This window comes from Megalops cyprinoides, chromosome 12, assembly GCF_013368585.1.
Source record: "Megalops cyprinoides isolate fMegCyp1 chromosome 12, fMegCyp1.pri, whole genome shotgun sequence".
Taxonomy (NCBI): Eukaryota; Metazoa; Chordata; class Actinopteri; order Elopiformes; family Megalopidae; genus Megalops; species Megalops cyprinoides.
Window position 1 is genome coordinate 30,538,918 of NC_050594.1, and position 26,884 is coordinate 30,565,801.

The 26,884-nt window shown below is 44.1% G+C and overlaps 1 protein-coding gene across 1 annotated transcript in view; it reads right to left on the reverse strand.

Annotated features, from left to right (window-relative positions):
• Positions 1 to 548: 548 nt before the first annotated feature.
• The window catches only part of exd1 (exonuclease 3'-5' domain containing 1), a 48,850-nt gene continuing 22,514 nt past the window's right edge, over positions 549 to 26,884 (reverse strand). The window contains exon 14 of the mRNA XM_036541493.1: positions 549 to 783. Within this exon, the coding sequence (XP_036397386.1) occupies positions 549 to 783 (235 nt within the window). The remainder of the gene's footprint in view (positions 784 to 26,884) is intronic.

Genomic DNA, 26,884 nt, shown 5'->3' on the forward strand with positions numbered 1-26,884 from the left:
GATTGCAGGTGCTCCATATGCAGGTGCTGCTTTTAATTGCTCACTTGAGGATAAAGAAGATTAGGATCCCGACATGGTCAACTGCATGTCACATTGAGGATGAACTGCACTGGGGGCCCAACAGGTCGTGAGCTCAGAGCCTCTGCACTGAAGATTTCATTAAAAGCACAATAGTCTTTACATACAAGGAAAATGGGACAACTGCCTGAAAATAGCAGGCCCTTGAGTTTAGTTTGGGTTGTATTTCTACCCAGTTTTGTATGACTGGCGAATAAATGGATTATGTTCACAGGGATCTCAAAGCACTTTGTAATGAGGTGCTGCATGGTAGCCATTTACTACACATCAGCTTAAATAGCAAAATGAGGGATTTATTTAGCAAATGAAACTGCGGGATAATTACATGCAAAGAGGGAGCTGGACTGGGAATTTTTTTCACTAGAGTTAATGTTGCTGAAATCGGTGCTAAATTCAACATCTTGGGTAAAAACCAGATGCACGTTTCTCGTTTTTCACACGTTTGAGCAAGATCTCAGTAAGATGCTGGTTTATGCGTAGACGCAGGTGCTGCTCTGACACAGCAGCAGTCCTCTGGAGTCCTCCCACATCTGAGCGCATCGATCCTCCCGGGGGGAGGGAGGTCTGCGGGGGGACGGGGTATCCTCGCCAGCCCCCCCCCCCGTGGCGCTCCCTGCCATCCCGACACGAATCCGCCCGGGCGGGCTGATCTGGCATGCGGACCCGTGCCTGTGCTCCTTATCTTCAGCTCTGGAGCGCAGGCCACTGCAAACACGCGTATTGTAACAAAGGACAAAGCGAAGACTTTTTGTCAACAGGCTTTCCTTGTGATGAAGCTCCAGGCCGCTCGTTGCGGGCTTTGTAAATACAGACCCCGCTGATTGGAAATGCGTTGCACGCACTGTCACAAACAGCCCAGCTCAGCTCCCCCCACATTTCCCTTCCCCCTTCCCCACGCTCCTCTCCAGCTTCCTCTATCTAGGGCGGTCAGTGCCCCTGCAGTGGCCCGGCTTTCCTCACTATCTTGTTATCTCAGCAAGTGTTTCCTGAAAGCCCCTCGCTCCTCTTTTCCAAACGTTTTAAAACTTGCCCCGTATTACGTCTGTGGGGTATTGTTCTCTGTCAGTTTGAGCGGCGCAAATTGGCTGGAAACGATTTGTCAGATATGAGAAGGGGAACAAAACAAAAGCAACAACAGAGCCCTTGAGTATCCCTGCCATTAAATCGCACCACTCAGATATGTTAATGGGACACTCTTTCTAATTGCTGCAATTTGGGCCGCTAAGAAAAACATTATGCCGAACCTAAAGATCGGGTAATTGGTTGGTATTTTCTCATTTTATGCCTCCCTGAGAATGTTTGACACCATTTGTTGCAGTAAATGCTATGTGCTCTAATGGTCTTTATAGAATATGCCTTTGCCCATTTGAATGTCCCCAGAGACACTTGGTTTAACTGCTACTCTGTGGTGCCTGTTATTCATACCCTATCATACACCATTCAGACAACCCAAATACTGAACGCTAATCACATCTATACATTGGTGTTATGAATTCATTCAGATTAAATGAGGTTGACGTGGTCAGTGTGTGCTGATCATGGGTAATTCAAGCAGTGTAATTGGCTCTGTGTCAGTCTTTAAGGTAATTTTCCCATTTTATTTTATTATTTGATCATTTTTGCAATGTACAAGGTGACACTGGAGCTAAAGATACAGCACTGCTACAATATGGAGGGGTATTGTGTCTCAGGTCATATCCTTCTTTTACTTACTACAAAATATTTATGAACGAAATCACACTAGATCGTTAGATAAACCCTCTATTATTTCAATTATTCACATCCTCAAGAATCTTTCTGAGACCAAAGGTTATAAACACTACATTACATATTTGTTCAGTAACTTGGATTGTAGGGGTCAATGGAAGGGCGCAAGTCCTGAAAAAGTACTTGTACATACAATGAAATCTGACAGTTTCAGTTCCGTTATGATGAACTGACACTGACCTAATGGTTTAGCATCTTGATAGATGTGGCTTTGAGTCTCAGACGTGACGCTGCTGTTGAACCCTTGAGCAAGGAACTTATTGTGGATTGCTTCATAAAATAAACAGCTGAATGAATGGACAATGTGTAATCTGTAAGCGATGGAAGTTGCTGTGGATAAGGTTGTCTGATAAGCAACTAGATGATGCCACAGAAAGCAGCACGCGCGAGTTATGCCATGAAGAGGGCTTCTCTGTGTGGTGTTACGCAGTCCGACTGATGCACATTCCTCCTTCTGCATGCCCCCTCACCCTAGACTCAGGGGTCTGATGTCACGGGCAATGTTCCCATGCATGGGGGGGGGGGGGGGGGGGGGGCTCTCCTGGGAAGACCAGAGTGACACAGAACAGAACGTGGTAAGAGAAAGTGGTTACTACATCTTCTGTACCGTAGAGCCCAAGGACTGATGACCAAAACATGCAATAAACCATGCCCAGGACAGGCAAACCTCATGAGAACCTGCAGGACCAGGGTTTCTGTTACCTCCAGAGCATTTCATGACCCAGAGGTTTCCAGAAAAGGTCCCAGTGTCCCACAGCCACTGGAGCAGCATGGTCGCCGCCTTCCCCTCGGTGCTCTAGATAAATCCATCATTATTTTTTTCCACCCATGTAATATTCATAGTCCACAGCTGGGTAATTCCAAAGGAAAACCCTTCACTGGCCCATTGGGAAACTCTTCTGAATTCTCATCTCAGATCTTTGTGACTGGGGGTGGAGGCCGGGAAACTGATTCTACTTTCATTATTGTCTTCCATATTGAATCACTGCTATAACAGCAATTATGAAACTTCACCAATTCCGATTACTGCTTGAGATGGATGCATGCCATTTGTCGGTGGGATTCATCTGGCGTTCCCTGGTGATGGTCTGAAATGGCCTGAAATGTGACATCAGGGCTCTCCTCTCCCCCTACGTATCAGCAGTCATTCACGACAAGGAAAGGACGAACTCAGTCTCCTGCAATTCAAGCCATTCGTCTACTGAAAAGCACAAGCTATACAAAGCCAGTATATTACTCAAAATTGTCAGTGGAGGGATTATCAAGGGGATAAAGGGGGTTTCTTCTACAGCGCTGCCCTAAGTGTGCATTATATAGTGGCCAGTCAGCATATTCCATTCTCCTAACCTTGCTGTGATGAGGAAAATTAACAATACGGTTGCTGCAAACTACAGAAGTGTCATAAGAAAGCTAGGTGTCCACTGAATTAGACATGAGCTTGTTCACACTCTGTAAACACTAGATGTTCACACTTTATGTGGGACAGATAGAGCAGACCATGGCTTCTTTTCACAAAGCATGGAAAATATCAGACGCCAGCATAGTTTTCAAAAGTTGGAAGGCCATTGATGCTCAGTTTTGAATTTGACAGTGAGCCAAAGCATCTTTAAGCATGGTCATTTTCCAAAATTGCTTTGATAGTTAAACATTCCAGAGACTTGGAAAAAACTGTAGCCCTGCCTGCTGATTGTCGGGAACATGCCAAGAGAAATGGCCCCGAATCAGAAAAAACAATGTTCAAAAAGAGGAAAAAAAGGGGCCTGTATCGTTGCAAACCGAGGAGGAAACCAAAAACACAGAATTAAGTTCCTTTCTGTCAAGAAAGTGAATTGTTTCTCGGCTGCAGTTGTTTATGTAAAGCTAGGCATGTGTTTGCTTTACATTATATCACAATGTTTCTGCTTAGGTGTGGCCAAGCGCTGGAATAATATATATGGTTTTCCCCAAAAGAATTTTGCATATTTTCAAAAGTGTACATTTATTTATCAAAGCATCGCTTGGTTGCGTGAGAATTGTGCCCAAACAAATGCACTCCTGCGTCGTATTCTAACCTCAAACCCATCTCTGGAACAATGGAACCATCCGTTTGTGTGCCTTTTTTCAGCCTGAATCAATAACGATCTGCCAAAATTTCCACGGCATTCTGGAAATAAAGAACAATTTCCCTGCCCAGGTCTACAGGTGCAGGGTGTTTTTTGAGGCTGTCATCTGATTGTTTCCCTGAGATGAATTATCACAACCTGGAAGCTGCTGAATGCTAAATCAGGCTGGCCTCCGCTGGACTTGGCCACGCTGCGGCTAATTCCACCCCTGCTGACCGTTTTGTTGTAGCGCGGCATATTGTATCAGGCCAGTCTCGCGGTGCCAATCACTCCCCTCCTGTGGGTGGCCAGCTGCTGCTGGGGTGCAGCTCTGTCCAAGCCAGCCCCTCCTTGGACACAGAGAGTTTGTCTTTCCTCCTCCCCCCGCCAGCACCTCTGCCATCATTCCCTGCACCTGCTTGCCATGGGGATGCAGGTGGGGGGCGTGATCAATTATATATAATTACTCGATTGGTCCAAATCTCTGATTTGCATGCAACTCGCCTGCCCAACGGGGCATCCTGAGTGGGAAGTTCTAGAATCACTGAAGCCTCTGTTAGGTTTACAATAAAATTGTCAGTTTTGTTAAGATTCTGAAACATCCAGCTCCTTTATGCCGCCTTTATATAAGCAGAACTGTTCTAGTTATTCTGTATAAATTCTGTATCTTGGGTTTGGGTTTGACAAAGCCAGTTTAATTGCACTCACACAGACGGGCAGTGTTGTAGACCAAAAGTGCCTGGGCTGGCTGTGTACATGCATGCTGCGGGTCTGGGCTGGATTAAACACCAGTATCTGTGGTCTGTGGGCCGAGTCCTGGGTGGAACGTAGGGCTTAGACTCTTCCCTCAGAGCCAGACAGAAAAGATGGACCTCTCTGTGTTCAACTGCAGCCGTCCCTCACTGCCTCCAGACCGCTGGTCATCCAGTGTGAAATTACAACTGGTCTGCTGTTCAGGATGAAACCAGCTTAACCAGCATTAAAAATAATTCTGTCATGATGGGACTCCTGCCACCCTGCCTCTGATGCTTGGAGGAATGGAGGTTGGTGAGGCAATAGTTTATAGTAAAGAAGCAAGTAATAAGCATTCATGAGATCTGGAAAGCTTCTCTTTAAAATTAAAATTACCCTACGAAGAATGGAAGCACCTACCGCCACAGAAGTCTGCAGTCACCTCTTTACTATGTACAAGGTCAGAGCACATGCTGTGCTGTATCTGGATCTGACCTCAGCAGTGGCCGCCCAAAGGCAAGAACATGGAGCTGAGCTGACAGATCCTCAGCCTGACCATCAACATGGCGCGCTGGAGTGTGCCAAAGCCCTACAGACAGCCCCCACCCCTCCAACAGTGGGTTCATTCCCCTCCGCCTGGGCCACGCGTCCAGCATGTGCCGTTACCATGACATCCTGCAATTTTCAGCTTTTTAGGCAAAATGGCTGGAATACAAGGTTTTTTTTTTTGGTGTTTGGTGCCCAACGATCTGGCTAGCTTCTCCATCCTCTTGGTGCAGGTGTGCCTGGAGAAAAAAAATAACGAATAGATTTAAATGAAGTGTGGATGGGGAGCCTGGCTGTGACTGCCGCTGGTCATACAGGTGTGGGGTAAGGACCACAGTAAAGCTGCAATCCTGGCCAGCACCTGGAGAGCATGTGCATGTTAACAGAGATTCACAGACAAAATTAAAGGTAAAACAAATGAAAATGAAAATGAAAGGGAAACTATTGTTTTTCCTTTTGTGAACAATCCCCCTTGGACATAACAGCAAACTAGCATATTAAAAGACTCTTTGATATGTGCATTTCCAGAAGATGCATTTTCTATTATTATCCTTTTTTTTTTTTAAGGAATAAGGAACATGGCAATTAAAAAGGATTTGGTGGGCAGTTTCCCCAGCACCTGCTTCTAGTACCTCATACACTATATCCACTTTATCCTACTCTGCTCTATCTGTGTAGAGTTCCTCCTGAAGTTGGGTTCGTCCACCACATGGGTGTTTCTCTGCTTTGCTCATTAGCATCTAATCGGAAATTACCTTTTAGAGCTAAAAAAAAACTACGCCCTTGTTGCCTCCCGAGGCCCCTCCAGCCTGACCGTGCATGTGCAGTGTGTGCATGACGTAAAGCGGTGTAAACCCGGCCATTTCCTCCTACTGAAAGGAACAGCAGAGAGAAGGAACTGGAACTATTTAAAAGCAAAATCACAAAGACAAATTTAGCGCCGGGGGAAGGAGAGATTCCTAAAGCTTGATTTCCGGCCCGTGGATGGTTCCAGGGTGTTATCTGAGAACACTTCCTATGTCTTTTATGGGAAGTGTGCCGTCACTGATTGCTGAGCAGGGCGCATGGCAGGGAGCGCCCTATCATTAGGGGTGTCGTTAGGGGAGCGATGCTGCAGAGCGCGGGGACATAGGAGCCGGGGTACACCGTGCGGATGTACCCCAGCTAGAGCAGACGGCCGAGCAGCTGCCAGGTCAACAGCACACACCAAAGCCTCATACAAGAAGCACCTGAATTAAACGCTGTCTGGAAAGACTGTGAACACAGATGTGATTTGTTTGGTTTTCATTGCTTGTTGTTTTCATCCTCATGTTGTTTCCTTCTCATGGTGTTAGGTAGAAAGGTTGAAGAGCAAGGAATTTGCTTTTTTTTAATTTAGAAAATCAAAATAATACAACTGCTGTAGATTTAAATGTGGATTATAGGTGGAATACAGACTGTAAAATTACAGACTGCAAATTTACAGTTAAATACCAAATAAATTGACCTTGCAGCTAAACTGAAGCAAAATTACAAGTAACCAACAGGAATTTATTTTTTTGGGCAGGTTTTGAAAGGATCAGAGCTGGTTGGAAGGTTTTGGCTAAGTGCGTCATCATCAAGGGCGTGAATATTTCAATATAAGCACAACACAGAGCGTAACAACTACCCTACGTGTAACCTTCAGGTAGCGCCTCATTTAAAAAGCAGTTGTATTTTGGGCCACTCCCACAGAGTATGATCTCATCTCATCCCTAACCCTCCTGGAAGTTCTGTCAGCATTCGTTTGCTGACATCACTCAGCTGAATCATTGACTGTAAACATTAACAGTAGTAAAGCACAACTTGCGTCCCACTCACTCCCCTGGTGTCCTTGTTGACCTTGAATCTTTCTCTGCAGAAAAGGTGTCTTCTTTCTTCCAAAGGCTGGAACATTTACCTGTTAACACTCATGAGGTTTCCAGATGAAGTGCTTTGTTTTTTCCATTGTTTTGCCCAGGTAGCATATGGGGACACTGTGACATCCAAGAAGGACTAGGGGTACTATTGAGACATTGGTTATTCTTTATTCTGCAGATGTCCGTATCTAGCTTGACTCAGAGAACAAGGTGTCATCCTATAATTGCATCATAGATTCAAGTGTTTCAATTTAAATAATAACTTTGCAATAAAGTTGCCTTCTTACATTAACAAGGTTAATGACGTAAGTCTCAATCCCACAGGGAATCAACAGATTATTCAGAGACTTCAATGTTTTTGCCCCTGTCCCTCAACCTATTTTGTTAAACAAACTTGTAGCCATATAGCTGGATAAAGGTTACATAATTCACCCTAGATACTGGCATCTGCTGAACCAATAAATAAATATTGTTCTAAGTGGAGTGCCAGTGCACAAAATGATGTTAGTTTCTGATTTCTGTCTTCGCGCTTCATAATGATGAAGGCATATGAGGTAAACCCACCACGTCTTTTTTATGTCAACAGACTTGGCCTGACAGATTTTTTTTCTCTGTGTCTGGCCACATAAGTTCATAATGCATGACTGTAGTGAGACTCTAACGGACACTCTACAGTGTTCCCTCTGTGCTGTGTGTGTAGAAGGTAACTAGTACATGTATGCAAGTACATCTTAACACAGAGGTCAGATGCTTACTCATAGAATAGGTGCGCTCATGTACTTATTTACTTATTATCTAATCAGCATAACACCAGTTTGAGATATGTCTAGGGAAAGGTGGGATCAGTTTTAATCTGATAAAAACTCTTCTGCAGGACTGAATTGTCCTTTTTTGAATTGCAGCTACAACTCATAATGACCGAAGAAAATAAAAAAAAGTTTTCAGACCTGGGATCTGAATTCAGACTACTGAAAGACCATTGAAATACTGCAAACTGTGCTATCAGCCCAGGCCACAATCTTGCATGTGTCCTACTGTATGTCTGGTTCTGATGACCATCAGTGTAGCTTTGTGACCGAGAAACCTAATTCTCTGCGAGTCAGAGAGTGAGCTGAGTTTGACTTATGGCAGTGTCACTGGCCTTCAATTATCTCCCACTCTCGCATACATTTTTTTCCTTGGGTCCAGATGAGGAATGGCGCTCTCCCAGAGCCTCAGATATTGATAAACCCTCTGAAACAAGCAGATGACCGTTTGCTTACTCTGAACCTCATTAATCTCACCACAAAACCTGCTGCTTTCCGCTGCTCCATGTTGTCAACCCCTCACAGCTACGCAAATAACGTCTCACTCTCAGTGCAATATTGCACGGCCGGTCACACTCATTTGATAACTCTTTCAATTAAAATCATACATCACTTTCACTGCTTTTCATGACTTGCCAGTTCAGTTTTCATGCTAGTATGTTTAACAGAATGTCCTGATAAGAAAAACCTATAGCGTAAAACTGGTTATTTTAATTTTAGATTAGATATGTGATTTTTTAAAATTTTCACCACAGAACTCAAGAGGATTTGAAGTTGACACTTGTGTTCTGTTTTTCTGTACACATTATTTATGCAGGTCTGTATAGCTTTGCACTTCCTCTGTTAGTTACCATTCACTGCATCTTGTGGAACTAGAGTTTTTCCCATTCCCAGTATCCTTGGACACACACACACACACACATACACATGTGTGGACATGGGTGTGCACACACACACATACACACGTGTGGACATGTGTGTGCACACACACACACAAACACACACACACGCACACACATTTAAAAGCCTATCACCAATCACAAAGAATGAAGAATTACCAGTAAGTGAGTCCTCTCAGAGCCAGAGACTGGAGGTAGAAGCATAATCACAGCTGGTGAGGTTACACTTATAAGAGACGGATCTGTGTCTGGGAGCTCTTTAACACACGGAGAAACTAAAGCACATTACCCAGCAACTACATCAATGTCTGCAGTCACTGCATTTGCCTTCTGTCCCAGATTCATTGCATATATATATATATATATATATATATATATATATATATATATATATATATATATATAATGTAAATAATATAATGTGCACTGCTAATGAAGAAGCATTTGGGTTTGTCATTGGGGCCATGCACAGGGGACACAATCCTTGCAGAAAAACCTGCTGAATTTGCATGGGGGCTGCCGTGCTGCTTTCATATCATATTTATCTCTATTTGTAACTCTGTTACCAAACAGCAAACAGCTGGAAAATTTGTACTATTTACCTCACACATGTAGTTTACAATACTGCGTATTGCTGTTTGTCGGTTGTTGAAGGTGACATGTGGGGAAGTTCATCTCGGAGCAATTAACATCTGAGCTGCTAAGCCAATCAGTGCTGTGTGACAGAGTTAGATCAGACAGGGTCCTCTTGGGACCAGCCATGTCCTCACTGAACAATGAGACCCCCTCTCAGAGTATTTTGGGCCGAGTGCCTAACACAGTCACAGCACTGTCAGCTGTGCGGGTCACAGCGACAATGTTAGCGTTCATTGATATCCTGGTATTTCATCAGGAAGTGGGCTCCTGCACGGTATTTGAATTTAGAGGACATGAACGCGGCCCATCTCCTTGTCTAAGTGCAGGTGGTTTCCTTTGCTTCAAGGTCGTGCTGTTTATTCCCAATGTATATCTCTGTCAATAATCTGCCAAGAGGAAATTCAAGAGCAGTTTGATGTTTCAACAGCAATGGTGTACACTCAATGCACTCAATCTGTTCGGAAAAATTTTGAAATTTTTTCCATTTCGGAAAATTTGACCACATTGCTCCGTAAAGTTTAGTACAGCGCCATTCATTTATGTAGCAGACGCTTATGGAAAGAAGGACTGTTTGTAGTCAGCCAATTTAAAAACACCAGCTCTGCCATGAATCAGAAGAGTGAAATATGTCAAATTGGCAGGAGACATACACTGAAAGGTCAGTCAGGCAATACAGCCGGGGAAATCTATTTAAATTTTCATTTTAAACCAACCTGTAAAGTTTCTCCAAACCATCACCATATGTGCCCTGTAGACCTCAGAGTCTGGCAGTATGATCACTCCATAACAACCTGGGACCAAGAATGTAAAGCTCGGCAGTGCTATTGGGATACAGTAGATACGAATTTTCATACAAATACTGGGGGAGTAGGGGTACTGATCTTTGGTTTGGAGTCTGAAGAAGGGATTGCACCTAGCCACTGGATGAGTTTGTACAACGTACATTAGGACATCATAAACAGGGAAAAGAAAACAGTGAGACAGAATACAAGAGAGATGGCATGAAAAGCGGACATGAAAAGGAAGAGACATTTTTATAATTGTGGATCGTACCAATTTGTTAATTGCGTAGGGACTGTCTGAAAATTCTCTTCTCAGATCTTCATTTGAAACTTTAATTACTGCTGGGCTCAAGGTGTGACTTCCGTCAGAAGTGATGGCACACCATTCTCTGATGTGAGAAGAGCTGCTCATAAATGGTCTGTATCATCTCTGCTGTCCCACACACATCTACAACACATGAGAAAGTATTGCACCTACCTAACACAGCATAACAATATCTTCATTTTTATTTGTGAGAAGTGTTCTTCTGTGAAAATTGAACCTGTTACATATTACACTTTGTCAGTTCTCATTATTCAGTAAGTACTTGATATAGATTAACACCATGTATTTTGATAATAGATAGTCAAGGGGTTACCTGAAGGAGAATTACAGATTTGCACCAGTTTTTAACAGGTAGCTATGGACTGCAATCTTTTAAATTAATGTAATGGGGTGCCTAAGTGTCTAGTGAGGATTTGTGTGTTTTTGTGTGTAATTTTGTGTGTATATAGGTCTGTGCACGGGTGTTTGTGTGCATGTTCTGGTGACATGGGTGTGTGTGTGTGTGTGTGTGTGTGTGTGTGGGTGTGGGTGCATGTGTATGTGTGTGTGTGGGTGTGGTTGCATGTGTGTGTGTGCTTGTGTCTCTGTGTGTTGGGGGAGCGGGGGGATTACGCCTCTCCCGGTCCCATGGAGTGTGGGCAGCTGTGTGGCTGTGCAGCCAGAAAGGAGTGAGAGCGGTGGCATTAGCCCGGCGTTCCCACAGTCTCATGTCATCCCACATCAAACACACTGCACTTTCACTGCACCCTCCAACTGATTAAAGTAATACCTGGAAGCCATTTTACATCCTGTTTTTTCTCTCTCTCTCACTCCCTGTTCATAATAATGGGAAATTGGCCCAGTAATGCAGCCACAGGGAATGAGAGAATCCGTGGAAAAATGGGAGGTCAGAGGTGAGGATAGGGTCTTGTTAGGGCTTTCAGTGCCCCCCTCCCCCCCTCACCCCCACCCACCATTCCAGCCCACAGCACAGGGACCTTTTTTATACTCCATTATAACAATCTGATGGAGGCACTGACTCACTATTAAAGCCAGTGATCTGTGGCTAATGGGGCCACTTACGTTGTAAAACCTGCACACTTGCCTTGGTTTGTACCGCATGGTGTATTTTGCAAATGTTAATGTATGGAAACTGCGGGCTCAAACACCCAAATATGGCACTAAAAAGGGAAATGTCAGTCCAGTGCAGGGTGATTACAGCTTCGAGGTAAACAGGACAACAGCTGATCTCTCCATGATCAATCCAAAGCCACCCTGTTTGACAGTGCAGTGCTGCGATCCACAACCCCCTTGTTCTGACCTCTTTAACTGCTCTGAAGTGAATGAACAATTATTTTAGCTGTACTGCCAAACTAAATGGGTACGTGGCCCCTCCAACCCATCACCTTCAAGTTCATGTTCGTATTAGTACTGATGTTGACAGATTTAGGTAAGCTTCCTCTGAACTCACACCAGAGAGACTAAAGATATCATTTGATAACACAGTGATGAATCTGGTTATGTGGCGGTCAGTTGTGAAACATCTTGTGATGCCTTGTGACATTTGAATTCGATCCATTTTCAATCAATTGGAAATACATGTTACATGCACATTATGATTATTGACATCTACTGTGTAAGTTTGATTTTTTTGATTTTTCAGTCAAACCAAAAGGTATTGCTGCCTTTCCATTACTGTGGTCAGTCCTTCATTAAAACACAAAAAGGTAAGAGTTCTAGCTCTGCTTTTGCCAGAGAATCCTAGCCAACATCAGTACCTGAGAGGTAAACCCCTGACTGCACCTTAGTGCCAATGACCGAAACATGAACCAAAGGCTGAGTTCAATGACTGGGCCTGCTTTATATTACTGAAAGAGTGGTTCCATTTAGAAATGAATGCACAGTTGCATCACTCACTTCAGGTCTAAGATCTACATTCCATTTGCATGGCATCCCACAATGCATTTCACCAGTTCTGCATGTGTTCTATTTATAAAGGTGAAAAGAATGAGTAGTGAAAAAACTGAGAAGGTGAAAAAGTGCTAATGAATTTTCATTACAGCGTTTCTAAAGGGGAAAAGGCAGCAGATGTCAGCACAAGTATTTTTTTTTTTACTGATTTTTAATTTATTTATCTTAAATCTAATTAGGACCTTCAGAATCAGATGGGGCTGTGGTATCGTGGTATAGTCTGTAATCCAGTTTCACCTAATAGCAAAAGAAATTAATCCACTTAATACTCAGGGTCTCAGCCAAAGCACTTTCAGAGATCAAGCTCATTTTGGTAATAACCTAAACTCCTCTCCGAGCATATATACTATGTGGTTCCTAGCATTACAGTTTGTTAAATACTCCTTTGCAACGACCCGTGAAGATGCTAACATATACTGTTAACATGACTTCCACACAGAGGGAACAAAAAAAACACACAGCGGGAGAAAAAATGTTATTATATGTAGCAGACACAATGGATTCACTTACACTGCAGATTCAGCAAGGCAGTCATAAAGGAAATGGAAACAGACCAACTGAGAGTCACACCACCTGCACGTAGTCAGATATGTTACTGCTTTAGAGTGGCTCGTCATTTTACTGTGGAACTAGCTGGAAAATTAAGACTTGTTCAGGGGCTGAAAATTGAGTTGTGATGACAGGTGCACAACACAGAGTGCCAGCCATTTTTACACTTGGAAAAAACTTGCATTCACATTGACACACACACACACACACACACACAGACACACACACACACACGCACACACCCATGGCACCAGAACATGCACACAAACACACACACAAATGCAATAACAGACAGATGAACTGCCACACACACACACACACACACACACACAGGGAGGAGTGCCTTTGTTTTGTAGGTACACCTCTCGCTTAGCAACAACAGCCCAGGTGGTAGAAAGCAGGAGCCTGTTTAGTGAGCCCCACCTTGCACCAGTTTGTGCCATATTGCACAAAGAATGCATGGGGGTTAGGACCGGGCAGCGGAGGTGAGGGGGGTAAAGGGGTTATAGTTCAGTAGATTGTAGGCACTGATTGTACAGATTTGGGGAAATGCTTCACTTGGGGAAGCGGTCTTGAATAAACAAATCTATCAACACAATTAGATGAGGCCATTCATATATGCAAGTTCTAATAGGAGGTTAAGTACCCTATAACATCTGCCCTCTCACAATTAGAACAATGCACAGAAATCCCTATGTCTGTCTAGTCTACAGTAGTGTGTCAACATTACTGCGGAGTAAAGAATAGGAGAATGTTCTATGATTGCTAAAGCCTAGATCACTCTGTTCTGTCATCGGGCACACACCCAATCAAGGCACCTGACATAGGCCTCATTCTCTGTTTGTAACTTGGGAAACTGGGCAAGGTCATCCCTGGGGCAGCTTGGGTTGTCTTTAATTGCCCAACATTTTTTGTCAATGTGGTTCACATTCCTTGATTGAAAGGCAGTTATTTCCTCATAGCAATACATGAAATTATTCACTCTTTATGTGACTTTCCCATAACTATGTTGTGTTAAACTCACAGGGGGACCAGTACAGTGTGGCATAGCTTTCTTAACATTATTCCCATGGTCTTTAATGACAGACTCGGTCATGTCACAATGCGGTAAGCGGAATATCCCTGCCATCATAACGGTCAGAATGTTCCAGAGTCTGATTATTCTTAGAGACACTCACAGACATTGTAGGCCATCAACAGAAATCCAAGGACACAACGTAAACTCTGACATCAATCCATACAGCAATTTTCAATCCTGTTGAGTTTGCACTGCTGTCAATGCCCTCTTGTGGCTGTCAGCTGGTGGAGCGTGTGTACCGTTTTCTGCAATATTCATGCTGTTTCCTGCTCGCTTTGTGTTGAGATGTGGGCACCGCCTCTCCAACCTGTCCCTAAGATGCAACTGAGCGCAACATTTTAAATCCCTTGCACTGACCTGGCTGCAATTTTTCACCATCCTTCAAAGCTACTTGTGTGTCACTAGGAATCAGTAGAACAAAGATGGTAATGTAGTCCTGCAAGATTAGTAGATTGTACCACGTATTGTTTTATATAGACTCATTGTTAAATATGGCCCTATTGTAAAATGGAGCTTCCCAATATAGGAAAGCAAGATATAGTGAATTCTGTGATGACTGCCTGGTATGGGAAAAAATTGTGGGAGGCAGGATTTTTGGCTAGCGTCATTGCAGTAATCACCAGGGCTTATTGTTGATAGAGTATCCTCAGACTGTGCGTGGATTTATTCCATAATCTTGTGACGTTATGGTCTGTGCTGGGAAGGGGGTGGTAATATCATCATGGTAATTGAATTAGAGAAGAGAGAACATTTGCACATTAGGGATGAAATCTGTGAAAGACACGTCATGGCATCGTCGCACACACACACACACACACACACACACACACACACATGCATGCACACACACAAACACACACACACAAACCACTAAAGTCTTTGAAATATTGGATATTTAGATAGAAATTGTAATTGACATCTTAACAAATATCTAAGTGAAAATGGCACAGCAAATTTCCACAAAACCAAAAAATCATAGAGCACAGTTTTTGGGAAATTATGAAACATATACATTTCAAAATGTAAAATAATGATTGCATTGATCCTTTTCCTGTTAGATTAGAATGGTCCTCCAACAGTTACTTGTATCCTTCTACTATGACTTCTGGTTGTGTGGCTCAGAATAATATCGAAGAGACTGCTTGTAAGCTCCAGCTTGCATGCACTCTGCAGTTCTTTTTCTGTATTCTGTTAGCGAATAGGGGTTCATTAATTGCCCTCAATTTGTCATACTGTCAAAGGGCAGTATTGTGGGGGGGTAGGTGGGGTGGGGTGGGGGGCGTAATTCGTTTCAGATGTGAGTCAATTGAGCCCAGGCTCATTACTACAGCTGTATTACAGTAGTCCGCTGCGCATGTGTAACACGCCTGTGGGTTTTTTGGTACATGTTGCCTGGCTGAGCCATTGCAGTTGTTTAATTGAAAGTAAATGGAAGCCTCAACGAGAATGAGCATTTCAGCACTGCCATTCGCCGATAATGAGAGTTTCCATCCAGACGTGGTTTCAGCGTTATTGGAGGCCCAGACGTAAGATAAAGGTTTGCACCAGCTAGAACAAATAAACAACCGGCTGATTATTTCAGTCGCGCACGCCTTTCCCAAATTGTGATAAATTAACGGGGCTGTTTGAAGTGATGATAAGATACCCTATCAGTCTCAGTTAAGTCATGTTTTCTTAGCGGGCTCAAATGTGCTCTCAGGCAATTTAATTCCCTTCAACATATGTGCAATTTATTACAATATAGCAGCGTGGCCGGGTTGCTTCCAACACAGCAATCAAGGAAAATGAAAAGGAAATTTAGGACAAATCAGGCTATATTTATCCAGTGTTTCCAAAACTCAAAACAGTTTTTCAAGTCATCGTTCTCAATGTATATTTTTTGTCCTTTGGTAGTTACTAATTTATTTGTACTTGACTTTATTCTGTAATTCAATTTACTATCGCATGTATTATACAGAGCAGGCCTGCACATAACAGAAGTTTTGAAACCTTGGGAAACCTCTCATTATAACTGACTCAGAATCCCTTCCTTGTTTATGAGTAAGAATGGACAACATTCCTAGTGTAGGCCAATCAAGTTAAAGTGAAGTGTGTGTATGCTGCGATTCTGGCTGACTGAAAATGCTGCCCTTAAGTGTTTGCATACAGCCTCCCCTCAACACCACACAAGGTTCTTTGAGTCAGATTCACATCAAAGGCATTCAGTAATGATGGTGTTGTTATTGCAAAGATGTTTTCTTATTGTCAGTGATATTATGCAAATAAAGATCATATCCCTGGTATGGCAAGATGTTAAATTTCATCTTTATTTCATGCTTGTTGCAGGATTGATTAGATTAGCTTTGATTTCGTCCAGCCCTATTTGGCCTTGAATGAACCTAATTCCACTGCTGGTGGGCACTTGTTTTAAGCGTAGTTTTCGGTTTTCTCCCTAACTGAGTTTTTATTTTCAGATTGCCATTCAGATGGATGATTGTGTTGTTTGATGATTAGACACAGGCTTAGAATGCACGCTAGTGAAAACATCCAGCGCTTTAGTGAAACTCATTAGCGGGTGTCACTCGCATTTCTGGTCTCCCAGGGCATCTGAGAGGAGGGTTTGAAAGCCGCTGTTCCGTTTGCCATTAGCGAGGACTCTGTATCTCTCCCGCCCCGGCTGTTATTGTGGCCATGGCCCTCGCCTCCAGTGTACCGCGATGATTGAGTGGCCGGGAGTTCACTTTGATACCGATTGGCTCAAATAACATACCAGTCTGCCTGTAAGCTCTGCCTTTAAGTAGAGAGCGTCCCCATCACCCAGAGAGTCCAGCTTTGATTCCAGAAAGAACAGGAAGTAGTTTAGTAAAGGAAACCAGTCTGGGAGAGCGCCAGGTTGCTTTCCCGTAGAAGTTACTGCAAGTTTTTGGAACAAACAGCCCTTGAAGACCCTCACTGTTTGAGATCAGCCTGAGGTCTCCCCTGGCCAGCTGTGCCATTTTAATGGATGTAATAGATGAAGACAACATGAGAACTGCATTATTGCTGCATAAGGGTCAGGCTCTCTGTTCCCCTTGACTGCAGTCTTATTGACTAATGTTAACAATGAATCATTCTTATTTGGAAACCACACATTGCCTTTAATGTAGGGAAGGCTGAGGTTCTGTGTTATATTATTCACTAGCTGAGCAGGCGCCTTACCCTGGGCAACTTGCACAGCTTTCATTTAACATATGACCCATTTATAGATGAGACACGCTTGGGAAAGGGGGAGTTGCCCCTTCTGAATATGCTACATGGTAAACGTTGAGGTAATCACAATTACAAATATCTCACACCTTTCTCACAAATACCAAATATTCACCAGAAAGAAAAGCTGAAACATTTGCCTATGATCTTGAAAGCTACCATGGCAGTCTGTAAATGGTTACCTTATATTTTGGTTACTTTATATGTCAAGCAGACCAAATGCTTTGCATATGGCTGATATTAAGCAAACTCCCTGGTTTAGGGTGGAGGATGGAGTAGAAGATTTACTATTACTGCAGTTTGCCAAGGTAAGGGCCCATGGGACATTCATATTGCAAAAAGACATGCTTCCTATTAAATGTATTTGGATGATCACCCAGTAAAAAGAAACTGGTTATTTATAGCATGAAATATTTTGCTTACTTACATCTCCTCCTTATTTTTGTTTTAATGTCTTTAAAAATAATAGCATGAATCGGGCCCTTTCATTTTTAAGATGGACAATAGACTTAAATTTTGAGATGTAACCAACAGTGCGACACCTCCCCTATGAATATGCTGCATAAAGTTGCCTGTAATTCCATCCAGATAGCCAGTGTTGACCCTCTTTAGGCTACGCAGCAGTGTGATATATTCCTCAGGACATGTAATAAGATTATAGGTTATACTGTATGATAGGTTATTACTATATTATGGATTGTAGATTTGAATCATAAGTGGGGCACTTCTGTTGTACCCTTGTGCAAGGTTGTTAGCCTAAATTGCCTCAGCAGATATCTAACCCTGTGAACCGATGCTAACGTAAGCCATGCAAAACTCCCTGGAGAAGGTCATCTGATGAGAAAATAGCTCTTGCCTTGGATCAAAAGCGATGCAGTGATGGCAGCACCGGGTCTGAGTTTTCTTTAACAGAATCCTAAAGTGATGGAGATGAATTGGGTCAAAGCTACCTCCCCGTGGTCAGGACAGAATGCGGCAGGAGGAGCAGGTGGCGGTGTGCTTGGGGGCACTGACTGTTTGCACTGCCGCTCTGTGCCAGACATTAACCTCTCCACTCCCCTACTCAATCAATATGACAACACTGCGCCGCACAGTTCCACCTCCCTCAGCTGCACCGAGATCTGCGGCCGTTTGTTTAGGAAAAAATCAGTCAAATGAAGACCTCCGGTGTGTACATCTCCAAGTCTGGATTCAAATTTGGCAGTACATCATTTCATTTCCTTTTTGCAACATTCAATAAATCTTTGGGGTTACTCTCAGGTCATAATATTTTTGGAATTATTACACTCTCAATTCATACTTATAACATCAATAACTATTATGGTAGTTACTACTACTACATCTATTATTGGTCCTAGACATAATAGTGCTAGACATAACAGTAAAAATAACTTTAACTGGCTTCATATTACTAAAGTAGGAAAACAAATTTCTAATGTTTTGAGGTCTTCCATAATCAGAGTATTTGAAATAGTCACCATAATCTTAGGTTTTGGCTTCTCTTCCTCCCATCCTGACTCCATGTGGTACAACAGGGCAGATCAACGTCACCATCACAATAAGTTCACAACACAAGACATATAAAGAGCAGGCATGCGGGTTCCACCCAGCAGTGGTCCTTCAGCCGGCCGGCCCCCATCCCCACTGCTATCACATCGGCTCCCCAGCTGTTTCTACACTCACCCACCAGCCCCACATGCAGGGAAGAACTGACATTTAGCCACTGTGATTAGACTGTGGCTCAGAATAATGATTCTATCACAGGCAAGCAACACCCTGAGGCAGACCCATGAAGTTCATGGTGTACTGTGGTAGGCCACACAGAAACAGACAGTAAAACAGAATTTGGCTGGCTTGATCTACCTAAATTCCTCTTTGAGGTTAATTTGAAGTTCCAAAATGACAAAACATAGGCACCATGAACCAATGAAACTGATCCTCTTCCTTGTGTGTGCACATTTTGAAGATTTTAATCTTATATACATGGTAATACATTGTTTAGTTGTCTTTTACCAAAGGTAATTGCATCATGACACCAACCTGGCTGGCTGAGACAAGGTCACGGGAGGGCTGCTTATGGTGAGTGAAACAACAAACTCCATCAAGGCAATCAGGAAAAGTTTTAAACAATGCAATCAACAATAAGCTGAACTAGTAGCACACCTAGAGAAGAGCAGGTGATATGAATTGGAGAAAGAAATAATGGCATGGCTATAGACAAACTAAACAGCATTCGGATAAAAGAAATAAAATTTCGTAGAAGCCGTTTCCTCTTCCCGGTGAATGCTGGGACAGATTGAGATGGACGCAGAACAGCACACCTTACACTGTCACATTACACTTGTACTAACATCAATTAACAACATGAAAGCGCACTAGCAGCCGTCAGGGGAGCTATCAGTCACCGTGGGCCAACGGCCAGTGACATGACATCATCGTGACATGTGAACCCGGAGCGAGCCTGTGTCGATGGGAGAAAGGCATGCGGTTTCTGAAATCTGATTTTGCCATGGAAGGAGCTCGCCCATAACCCTCACACATCATCTCGGGGGCAGATGTCAAATTACGGCAGGGTCAGAGCAATTTGCTCTCAATTGTATGGAATAAACACTACGGGCAGTTGGACAGGCAGTGAATTCTGTGCAACTTTTTAATGCTGGATAATATTCTCGGCCATGGCAATGCCACTGTGAAGTGGTGATGAGGATTAAGTTGCTGTGAAGTTGTACTCAACTGTGCGGAGAGAGCGAGGCTGCTGCAGATGATGTCCGATAGCCTCCCACCAGCAGTGAAGTGTGGAACGTGCCTGCGAGGTAACCCGATGCCACAGGGGCTTTCGGGAAACTCAACCAGGCCCAACCAACAACAGCCATTAATTATTTAAGGTACTTTGGCTGAAAACATGACAATCTTCCAAATCCATCAGCTGTGAAGAGCGCCGTTTCTTGTAACTGAACCACAATGAGGAGATTTTTGAAGGCAGCTGGGGATTGACTGCTCTGTAATAGGAGACTTGCATTGTGTTTGCGGTGTGTCTTAAATGGAGAACAACTCCCAATTGTGTTACAACACCACAATTGGCTCACCTTTGCCATAATTGTCTGCAGTATACAACTATGCTTACTTGTGTACATATATTTTTTATATATCTTCATATAATAATATTATGCAAAATAAATATATAAAAATATATGTATACACATATTATATAAAATATAATATACTTTTATATAATTTTTTCTAGAATGTTGCATTTATGCAGGATAACCAGGAGTTATGTTGCAGCAAGAGATATGAGTCCTCCCTGGCTACAAACTGCTGTTAATCTGATATAGACAAGAAATAGTAGGAGCTCTCCAATGCTGTCCATATGGATGGCTTTAGTCTGGCACCACTGACTCCAAACATGCGCAGTAATTAGCTGTAACACACTTTACCCCATTACACCCAACAACCATGTCCCACAGCATTTATAAAACCATTAACACCCTCCCCATTCAACAACAAAACATGGGAGGGAAAAAAAAACTTTGCCTGCAAATCCTCAAATCCCTCTTGTCCGACTGAGGTCTTTTTCTTCTTCCAACTTCATTTCGGAAGGAAAGCAGTGACCATCTGCTCTGCCTAAACAGACCCCCCGAAAAATCCACTTTTAACCCAGGCGAAGGCACCAATTTCATTACCGGCGGCCGGCAAATTATTCCTCCCAGAATTACCTCCCTCTCTCCTCTGCTCAAGGGGTCCAGTTTTTTTATCACAAGAACAGCCAAGTTTTCTTGAGTGATTGCTCAGAAAGCAGCGTGAAAGCAATGATTTCTGCGGTGGTCGCGAGCGGCACAGCCAGGGAGCCCCTTCGCACTTAATCTCCTGCCGGTAGAGAATTACTTGGATCAGCAGAGCAAAATGCTGGGCAGTTGACAGCCACTGCCACCCAGGCCAGCCCTGGAACAGTCAAAGGGCCAGCTGCCCAACACTGCACGCTGCCAGCTCCCTGACCAGGAAATGGGATGGTAAGTCAGTTTGGCTTTTAGACACTGTGGCAACGCTCAGTCTGTGCTCTCAGTCATTCTCTGTTTGCTTCAGTTTGTGTCTCAGTGGGGTAACACTCTTTTCCTTGATTGTGTTACAGTACTCTGTATTGTGCAGTGGTTAAGGACCTGGGGTCTTAACCATAAAGTCAAATGTCAGATCCCTATGCAGGCCTCTGCCTGAATTGTATCTTATGGGTCTTGAAACATTTTGGCAAATATTCATATATATGGGTAGCTTCTAAAAGCTGTAGATATCCATGCTGTAGATATCCCATGCTGTAGATATCCCATGGCAGCTAGAATTGCCATGATCCCTTCTGTGTGAATCAAAATATTTTTTACATGATTGGCACATTCTTCAGCACCACACTTGGAGAGTGTTTAAAATTCCACAGCCTTAATTGTATTGTGTATTTGCAACATATTATTGCTTTCTGCTTTTTTCTGTAACATGTAATTTAGACAACAAAAACCCCATGAAATCACATCAGTCAAACATGAAAGCAAAAATCGTCAGTCAGACCATTAAGCGGGTTTTTTAAGACTTCCCGGTGGCTGTCTCTCCTCGGCCCGCTCCTCAACGCCAGGGATGCAACGGATTGGCGCACACCAGAAAGCGCCGTGCCCCACCCCGGGCAGCCGCACAAACAACCGCCGGCCATGTTTGAAGGCGCTGGAACTTTATTGGCTTGGGGTTGGGTGAACAAACAAGCATTAATCTGCACTTTTTATGAATATTCAGGCACAGCTGTCTGTGAAGGGGAGATAGCAGCCGGTACACCAGAGCCTGCTGATACCTCTGTGCCATCCCTGGACAGGAGCCGCTGCATCTGGGCCTGCTGTGAGCCAGCCACTGCCCCCCCCCCATCCCCCACACCCCTGCCACCCTGCCACCATCTCAATCAGCCATGCCAGGGACTGCAGGTCAGCTGACTTGACGGGGTGCACATCTGCAGGGCCGATAAAGCACCAATCACACGTTGTGGAGACGCAGGTGTATTCAGCTGTCCAACTGTCCAAAGCTGTGAGCACACCGCAGCACAGCGGCTTCACAGCACAAGATCGTCACACCTTGAAAATATGATCTGTGAAACACCGCCCTCTGCTAAATGGCAATTTGTACAGTCACTGACCCATCTGACATGCAGACTGCAGGCATTGGTTTTAGCAGACCTTGGTTACTGCTTTTTTATTTATTTGCTTGGCAGACGAAGAAATGTACACATCTTACATATTGTTCATTTTTACAGCTGGATAGTTACTGAAGCATTCAGGATAGGCACAGGTTAAGGGAAGGGTACAGTGGCCCACCAGGGAATCAGCACTATAAATGTCCTGCTGAAGATCCCAAGGATCGATGCGCTGTCCGTGCTATGGCTATGTGCAAGTAAAATTACTTGAGTTCATCAAAGTAGTGTGCCGATTCAACTTCCTCTAGTTCCACCAGTGAATCAAACTTAGAACCCTGAAACGCATGCAAATGTGAAACTCTCCACACAGCTTTTCTGGGGTTATTTGTCTATATGAATGGAAAAAAAGAAATCTTTTTGTTGACCATTAGATTTTCTGGATTGTTACATTATCTCCATGTTATCACCCACCCATGACTTGCCTGTCATGTCGAGGAGTATTGGAGCTGAAGCCAACAGTACAGGTATACTGTTCAGCTAATATATTAAAAAGCTGAGCCCTTATCATCGAAACAGTTCCATTATCAGATAAGGTTGCTAGATAGAGGCACCAATACATTGTTATTAGTTGCTGCATGGAAAAATATACAGGTTATTCTGGACATGGTGAAACCATCTGGTGTAATAAAATCTATTCAGCTGTGAGTTTTTCACACACTGGGAGAGCTTCATTTACAAGAAGTAATTTAAACCATAAATCATAAAAAATATTAGTTGTCAATGAAACAGTAAGTAACCAAATGTTCAGTGACAGGAATATAAACAGCCTTATCCTAGCTGTTAAACACTAATCCTCAGAGTGAAAGGGGGGCATGCTCTCCGAGGATCTGGGGGGTCATATAAGGACAGTGGAATATACCATTTTTGTGAAGAAATCATCCAAGTCAGGGTGAAGGAATACTACATGTACAGCATCATTTTAGTGTAAATCCATGCTCGAAGGATGACGCCAGAGAGGAGTCTGTTAGGCAGAAGCTTTAGGACACATCCTCCAGTGCCTGGGGGAAGGGAGATAAATGCTCCTTTGGGAATTCTCATTCTTCACTTTGATGAAAGGAAACAAATGGTTTAAACAAGGTGCTTCTGTGGAATTATGAAACGCATGGTCTAATGCCATTATCAGGGTGTGAATCACTGTGCTGTCAGCCTCTGTTGCTATTGTCCTGCTTTATATTATTCTGATGTTAGTCTTGTGGATTGTCAAGAGACTGAAATAAATGTACTTATCGACAATTCAACGAAACAGCGGCGACATAAAAACAGAGGAGAACAAGAAGTAAAGGCCGCTGAACGGCACGGAGGCGTCCCTGTTTTTTGTGTCAGCGATGCCCCTCAGACAGGCTGTGGGGTGGCTGTGCCGCCTTGGCAGCAGGCCCGCCAGGCTGTCACCACGCCAGGCCTGGTGCATGGCTGCCAGGCCCAAACAGCAGGCGCTAATTCACCCATCTGCAAGGAGCCGCACACCCCCCAGCCCCCCCACCCCCACCTCACCCCCCCCTCACCCCCGCTCAGCAGCTCCCCCACACGCACCCAACACTGGCCCTCTAATTACACAAACTCAATCTGCAGGGCCCTCGCCAGAACCTAATCTACCGTTTTTTAATCAAACAAATTTGTAACAGTGGGCGGTGCCAGCACCCGGGCGACCAATTACAAGGCATTCTGGTGAATAAACACCTTTTTCTTGACATTAGCACCGCTGTCTCCCAACCTTCCCCACCAAAGCTGTACTGCTGATACTGTACTCGCAACCTGAGGGAGCCAGGTGAAGGGAGAAGCTGTCTGCCATGGTCCTGTCGAGGTCAGAGAAGTGAATGTGTGAATGATAGTTTATACAGTGCAAGGACATTTTAATGTTAATATTATTTTCATTATTATTGTCTGTTTGTCAGACGTGTGCAATGCGTGTTTCACTATATGCATTTTAATATACCAATAATGCGCAATAAAAATGAGCTTCTGAGTAAGTATTGTGTTACATATTTTAAGTCAAAGGTGTTGTATTATTATTTTTTTTATCACAAGTTGAATTTATATCACGGCCTAAATGCTCATTGTAGAGCTTGGTCCAATCGACATTCTCATTATTTTTTCTGGTCCACAGCCAAGTAATCATTTTTATGTGGTATTTATTTCATGTGCTTTAATCACTTCACCATGGCAATGAAATCCAAGAGGGTAAACAGGGTGTTTAAAAAGTTACAAGCCTCACTCCACAACCTTGACAGCCTTGCCGAATGATATTACCAAACCTAACCTGACCCTGTTTGAGTCTACAAAATTCCCTCTCGTCCCTGAAAGCAGACCTCTTGTGGTGACTCGACTGGAACATGCATTATTTGTTTTCTTGATGCCGTCCAAATTGTGGAGGGCCCTCGTGGTGCCACTCAAACAGCCAGCCGCTCCAAGGGACAGGCCTAGCACCAGCACTTTTCCGCCACTTTGTGTGCTAATTAGCCCCTACAATTAAGGAGAGGAAGGAGGGTGATGATTGCGCCATCCCTCCGAGATGCTCTCGGCATTCCATTAACGCGGCCCGACGCTGTTCCGCTGCCTCCATAAAGAGCCCCCGGTGGGTCTGTCCGTCCCGCGGGGGTCCGTATGAGGTTCCGACCCGAGCCACTCAGCAAGTCCCACTCCCTCCTGGACTCGCATCAGCACCCTTGTTGCCGGCTTGTTACATCCCCTGTGGAGTCCGTGTCCGCCGTTTCCGCGTGGCCAACCGCCGTGCGGCGTCAGCGGGTCGGCTAATGAGACAGAAGCAGAAATATCGCAGGTGGAGCGTGCACTCTTTTGCCATCCCGTGCATTTCACTTTGTCAGATGAGCATAAGATCTGAGAACGCTGAGGTCTGTTACGAATAAACAAACACGCACAAACAAACATTCTTCTCAAGCACACACGCGTCAGCACCTTCTAAACTCGCTAATAATGACAACACACCTCTGAACTCCCCCTCTTCATACAAAGCTTCAGTGTTTTGAAGACTGCCCTGGCTTACTGGCCACTGCAGCTATTCAGAAAACAGAGCCAACCACTTGAAGTAGAAAATGGGTCAACTAACAGACAGGTCTTTAGGTCACCTGAAAAACATACCATAATGAATTGTTTTTTTTATCATTTACTCACACACAGTCTTAGCAGAACATTTTACAGATTTCTCATGGCTTTTCAGCTGACTTTGGGCAGATTCAGGTTAAGTAAATTATGTTAAAAGACATTACTAAGAAGATAGGATGTGATCTATCAGTAAAGTGCCTAAGAATGGAACAGAGTTGGTTCTCAAAATAAACGCCTTGCACAACACGAGTCAGAACACAAGAGGCTATGAAAGCCATTTTGAGATCGTCTGCTAAGGATATTCTGAATATGAAGATTAATGGTGGCAGATAGCACGACAAGCCCGCTCATGCTTTGCGCACGCTCACGGCCGCGTCCTGGCACATATCCACTTTCCCTTTGTTCTTCCTTTCCTTGCGAGGTGGTCTGCGGGGAGGTGGTGACACCTGATATGCAGAGCCTGCTTCATCATTAAGCAGGCCATGTGCTGCCTGTTTGAGGGCCTCAAGACACAGGTCCGCTCCCACGCTCGTGACGCACGATGTATTTTCATCGACCGAGAGCAAAGCCGTGGCTAGAGACCACGCTGCGGGGCCAGAGATAGCCTTGAGCTGGCCTGACAGCTCGCAGGGAGCTCCCAGAGAGGTGTCTCCACAGGAAAGCTTACACGAGCGATTGAAACGATCCCCTCAGTCCAGCCATTGTGGTTTCTTCCCTTATTTGTGTTTTGCACGCAGTTCCTGTCCTTTCATTAGAGGCACTATTCAACAGGGAGATATCTGAGCACAGCATTGAGTGGATAATGGGTATCAGCAATCAGTGATTAAGCAAGGGTAGAGCGCCATGTTCTCTTAGGTCTCCAGCTGAACATTAAACCTGGACAATAGCTCTGGATCAGTGGGTAACACCGTGTGGGTAAAACTTCTCTCTCACGCAGCTCTTTGTGTGAAGATGCGCCTTCGCATTCTTTATTTAGCTCTCCTGTTTATGTCTGTCAGAAGATGATCCCCATGGGTGTGAGGAGTGTAGAACCGTAATGATGGACACCCAGGCCTCCGAAGCAGAGCTCAGTTTGACTGTGGTAGGCGAGGCTGACGCTCACAAAACGATCAAAGGGCTGTGGCCGGCGGTCTGAGCCTGCCACAAAACCGTTTCTTTTAGCCTCACGCTGAGCCGTACCCCTTCGCCTCTGCTTCCTACCCATGTGCCGTTTTTCTTTTTGGAAGGGCACCACTTGTCCTCCAGCGCTGGGAGTGGAGAGTCTTGGTGCAC